At 37.3% G+C, this 5,988-nt stretch overlaps 1 protein-coding gene across 4 annotated transcripts in view; it reads right to left on the bottom strand.

Moving 5' to 3' along the window:
- Window positions 1–1,178: 1,178 nt before the first annotated feature.
- Window positions 1,179–5,988, bottom strand: part of LOC106083999 (bcl-2-related ovarian killer protein homolog B) — a 22,515-nt gene continuing 17,705 nt past the window's right edge. For 3 of the 4 annotated variants that reach the window (XM_013247374.2, XM_013247376.2, XM_013247377.2), the window contains exons 4-5: window positions 1,835–1,975; window positions 1,180–1,766 (exon numbers count right to left, since the gene is read on the bottom strand). In XM_013247374.2, coding sequence (XP_013102828.1) covers window positions 1,287–1,766; window positions 1,835–1,975 — 621 coding nt within the window. In that variant the 3' untranslated portion in view covers window positions 1,180–1,286. Of the gene's footprint in view, window positions 1,767–1,834; window positions 1,976–5,988 lie in introns of all 4 variants that reach the window. The other variant, XM_013247378.2, reaches the window with a different exon arrangement.

Genomic DNA, 5,988 nt, shown 5'->3' with positions numbered 1-5,988 from the left:
TCCAGAAGCCCAAGAAGTCAAATAGGGAGATCGGCTTATATGGGACCCATATCAGGTTATATACCGATTTGGACCGTACTTGGCAAAGTTATTGGAAGTCATAAAAGAACACTATGTGCAAAATTTTAGCTTAATCGGACAAATATTGCGGCTTCCAGGGGCTCAAGAAGTCAAATCGGGAGATCGGTTTATATAGGAGCCATATCAAGGTATAGATAGATTTGGACCGTACTTGGCACAGTTGCTGGAAGTAATAAAAAAACCCTCTGTGCAAAATTTTAGCTAAATCGGACAAAGATTGCGGCTTCCAGGAGCCCAAGAAGTCAAATAGGGAGATCGGCTTATATGGGACCCATATCAGGTTATATACCGATTTGGACCGTACTTGACAAAGTTATTGGAAGTCAAAAGAACACTATGTGCAAAATTTTAGCTTAATCGGACAAAGATTGCGGCTTCCAGGGGCTCAAGAAGTCAAATCGGGAGATCGGTTTATATAGGAGCCATATCAAGGTATAGATAGATTTGGACCGTACTTGGCACAGTTGCTGGAAGTAATAAAAAAACCCTCTGTGCAAAATTTTAGATAAATCGGAGAAAAATTACGGCTTCCAGGGGCTCAAGAAATCAAATAGGGAGATCGGTTTATATGGGAGCTGTATCAGATTCTGGACCTATTTGGACCGTATTTAGTACAGTTATTGGAAGTCATAAAATAACACTATGTGCAAAGTTTTAGCCAAATCGGCTTCCATTGTGGCTTCCAGGAGGTCAAGAAGTCAAATCGGGAGATCGGTTTATATGGGAGCTGTATCCAATTCTGAATCGATATGCCCCATATGCAATCCTCACCGAACTACATCAATAGTAAGTATATGTGTAAAATTTCAAGAGGCCAGCTTATCGCGTTCAACCGCTAACGTGATTTCGACAGACGGGCGAACGGACGGACGGACATAAATCAATATTTCTCGGTGTTATAAACGTAATGACTAGATTAGTATACCCCATCCTATGGTGGTGGTTTAAAAAATTATGGTGTCCTACATCCAACAGTGTTCCAATATACAAAATTTTTTATATTGACATATACATCCGAAGAATACGATGTAACACCCTTTTCGTAAACTTAACTTTTATTAATTAAATTTTTTATTTAATTTTTTTAGTATTATCTTTGACTAAGGAATTTTGTTTAATTTTTTTTCTACTTAATACAATTATTTAACAATTTTGACTTAAATATTTTAATATAAAAAGTAGAAATAACTTGGTTTTTATCAAAGCTAAAATATTAACGAATAGACTCTGCAACCAATTTGTTTAACAAAATTCGTTACGGCATAAAAACCAGATGAGATCGCTACGAAGAGAGTTAACCAATCGAGAAAAGAGAATGTTTGTGACCCTTTGGGTTTTATATGCTGTTGCAGGCCCAACCAACCGCCACGCTCCACCAGCCAATGGACCAAATCGTCTTCGATTATTTCGCCCACACCATCCACCAGGCATTGCAGATAATCGTAGTGACCCTGACGCACACAATCGATGGCAAAACCACCGCATACGGCAAATACTGAAATAATTTTGGCCCATGTGATGCGTTCCCTTTCCGCTGTACTTCGCGAGAAGAGTTGTTTGGCCACCAGATTTAGCAGCATAGGAGCTGTATCACTGTCCACCAACTCACCGTATGGCGTGCGGGATAATTGGCGCGAGACATTTGTGTAAATTCGAGGATGCATGCGTTCCAGCTCTTCGCCCATCTGTTAGGAACCAGAAGATACATGTCAAAACTTTGTGTTTTATTATTTAAATAATATTAAGAACTCACACTATTTAAGGCTGGAAAGACTTCGTAAACCAATTCAGAGGATGGCTCCAATATGCTGCGCATTCTTTGTATGGCCTTGCGATTTAAAACTCCTGCTCGTCTCAGTCTAGCCCGTATGTATTGTCCACAAAGACATTTTCCCTGGAAAAGAGAGAAATAGAATTAATGTAATAATTAAAAAAAAAAGAGTAAAAGCGTGCTTAGTTCGGTCGGGCCGACTCTTATATACCCTCGCATTTGTCAAGTTCTTTGAATGACTTTTTCAAATAGAAAAAAACAAGTCATAGAAAAACACCACCCCAAAAACATCAGGGAAATCGAGTAATAATTGCGCCACCCAGAGGCTCAAAAAGTCAAACTGGGAGATCGGTTTATATGACAGCTATATCAGGTTATATACCGATTAAGATCATACTTGGAACAGTTGTTGGAAGTCATACCAATACGACATATGCAAATTTCAACCATATTGGATAAGAATTGCGCCCTCTAGAAGCCTAAGAAGTCTAATCGGGAGATCGGTTTATATGGCGGCTATCTGAGGATATTGACTGATTTAGACCATACTTAGAACAGTTGTTGGAAGTCATACCAAAACACTTCATGCAAAATTTCAGCCAAATCGGATAGGAATTGCGCCCTCTAGAGGCTCAAGAATTCTAATCGGGAGATCGGTTTATATGGCGGCTATCTCAGGATATGGACTGATTTAGACCATACTTGACACAGTTGTTGAATGTCAAAATAAAACACTTCATGCAAAATTTCAGCCAAATCGGATAGGAATTGCGCCCTCTAGAGGCTCAAGAAGTCAAGACCCAAGATCGGTTTATATGACAGCTATATCAGGTTATGGGCTGATTTGAAATATACTTGACACAGTTGTTGGAAGTCATACCAAAACACTTCATGCAAAATTTCGGCCAAATCGGATACGAATTTCGCCCTCTAGAAGCTCAAGAAGTCAAGACCCAAGATCGGTTTATATGACAGCTATATCAGGTTATGGGCTGATTTGAAATATACTTGACACAGTTGTTGGAAGTCATACCAAAACACTTCATGCAAAATTTCAGCTAAATCGGATAAAAATTGTGAGCTCAAGAAGTCACGACCCAAGGTCGGTTTATACGGCAGCTATATCAGGTTACCAAAACACCACGTGCAAAATTTTGACCAAATCGGATAAGAATTGCACCCTCTAGAATCTCAAGAAGACAGAACCCAAGTTCTGTTTATATGGCAGCTATATCAAAACATAGACCGATTTGGCCCATTTATAATCTAAACCGACCTACACTAAAAAGAAGAATTTGTGCAAAATTTCAAGCGCCTAGCTTTACTCCTTCGAAAGTTAGCCTGCTTTCTACAGAATGACCGACAGAAGGGAGGAAGGACAGACAGGGTTAGATTGACGTAAAATGTCATGACGATCAAGAATATACATACTTTATGGGGTGTTAGATGAATATTTCGGAGTGCTACAAACGGAATGACGAAATTAATATACTCTCCATCTCATGGTGGAGGGTATAAAAACTAATAAAAGCGTACTAAGTTCGGCTGGGCCCAATCTTAAATACCCTCCACCATGCATCACATTTGCCAAGTTCTTTAAATGAAGTTTTTATAATCACCACCATAAGATGGGGTATACTAATCTAGTCATTCCGTTTGTAACACCTCCGAATATTGATCTGCGACCCCATAAAATATATTTATTCTGGATCCTCTCTACATTTAATGGATCCCCCCGTTTGATTTCTTGTGTCCCTGGAAGCCGCAATTTTTGTCCGATTTGGTTAAAATTTTGCACATAGTGTTCTCTTATGACTTTTAACAACTGTGCCAAGTACGGTCCAAATCTTCACCGACCATGTCAATGTGAAGCTTAAATGAAAGGTAATTGGGGGTAGAGCAAAAATTGATACCCACTTCCGGGACCAATTTTCTGGGGGTCAACCCCTTTCCCAAAATACCTCACAAACAGCAATTTTTTACTGACCATCGCAATACGGGGCTCAAATAAAGGTATTTGGGAGTAGAATACGAATTTGATATCCAAATGTAGGAGCATGTATTTAGGGCATCACCCCTTCCCCAAAACACCCCCCAAAGGCCCAAAGGGTAAACATTTTTCGACCATGTCAATATATGGCTCAAATGAAAGGTACTTGAGATTAGAAAACGAATTTGATAACTTATTATTTTGGGGCCATGTGTGTTTTGGGGAACGCCTCATCGTGTAAACTCCCCTCAAAACCAACGGCAAAATGGGGTTTAAATAAATGGTATTTGAGAAAAGAGCACGATGCTGATATTTTTTCAGGGCCACGTGTTTGGGGGATCACCTCACCCCCGAAATCAACCCCTAAATCAGATATCATGAGAATATCGGGCGGAAATAAAGTGTTTTAAGAATGAAGTACACCTTACATCCAAACTAAATTTCGTAGACCAATAAAGATCATATGGGATTCAGATAAAGGCACTTATATTGTTAAAATGTTAGTCAAGCGATATACTATTGGATTGCCCAAAAAGTAATTGCGAAATTTTTTAAAAGAAAGAAAATGAATTTTTTATAATACTTAGAATGAACTTTAATCAAATATACCTTTTTTACACTTTTTTTCTAAAGCAAGCTAAAAGTAACATCTGATAGCTGACAGAAGAAAGTATGCAATTACAGAGTCACAAGCTGTGAAAAAATTTGTCAACGCCGACTATATGAAAAATCCGCAATTACTTTTTGGGCAACCCAATATTTTTGTTGCATGGTATTTCACTAAAAGCTCTTAAATTGTATTCCAAGGAAACTTTTGTTCCATAGAAAGTAAAGGAAGGCGTAGCTTAGCGGGCCTGGTTCAGCTAGTATTGCAATAAAGTGCTCATTTGTTAACCGATTTTCTCGAAATTTGGCAGGAAGATTTTTCTTATGACTCTTAATATCATTGATGGATTTCATAGAAATCGGTTCAGGTTTAGATATAGCTGCCATATATGCATATCGCCTGATTTTAACTTCTAGAGTCACAGCAGGCGCATTGATTGACCAATTTTGCCAACATTTTCGACGACTATCACAATATCTTGTAACTTTGGTCGAAATCGGTTCAGATTTAGATATAGCTCCCATATATATGTTCCTCAGATTTTGGTTAATTTGGAAAAGTGTTGCCATTTGTCAACCGTAGTTATTACAGTTTGAATATATTTGCTAGAAATATGATACGGATTGTTTAATAACCTATCTGAAAACATCCGCTGAGGTCCATCAAAATTGGTTCAGAGTAAGGTACATCCAAAATTGTTATTTATAGGGCAGGTGTAGGGTATCATACAGCGACACCGCCAAAGTTTTGTCTTTCCTTACTGGTAAGGATATAAAAATAGTCGACTCATGCCTTTTCCACCTTTAATTTCATCACTGTGGCAAAGTTGAGTTTTAAAATTCAACTGAGCTTTGTTTCAAATCCGTCAAATAAATGTAATATTAGTCAAATATTGGGTTGCCCAAAAAGTAATTGCGGATTTTTTAAAAGAAAGTAAATGCATTTTTAATAAAACTTAGAATGAACTTTCATCAAATATACTTTTTTTACACTTTTTTTATAAAGCAAGCTAAAAGTAACAGCTGATAACTGACAGAAGAAAGAATGCAATTACAGAGTCACAAGCTGTGAAAAAATTTATCAACGCCGACTATATGAAAAATCCGCAATTACTTTTTGGGCAACCTCTTTTCATTCCATATCTTTTCATAAGGTTTGCAACATTTTTAATATATTAGAAACTATTCTTTTTCGTTTAGTCTCGTGTTTACTAAATGTTAATTTAAAATAGTTTTTTAAGTGAAGCCAATGACGATATTGATACGCAGTTCCCTTACAAACATTTTACGTTATTTCTAAGAATTTTTAGTTCATATCGTTAAAAAACAAAACATTTTCAAAGCCATACCTAACCGTGTGAACCAAAGGTCAGTTCCATTGAATGAAATGAAAAATGAACACACATTTCGCAGTGCCTGAACGATACAAAATACGATGTCGTTTTTGTGAGATCTGAGTTGTTTTTTGTTCTCAATGCAGAACTTTTTGTTTTGTATAGCATGACAAATGTTTATTGTTTATGACTTTTATGCAATAATG

Source organism: Stomoxys calcitrans, chromosome 5 (genome assembly GCF_963082655.1).
Source record: "Stomoxys calcitrans chromosome 5, idStoCalc2.1, whole genome shotgun sequence".
Lineage (NCBI taxonomy): Eukaryota > Metazoa > Arthropoda > Insecta > Diptera > Muscidae > Stomoxys > Stomoxys calcitrans.
This window is presented reverse-complemented; position numbering and strand designations above follow the sequence as displayed.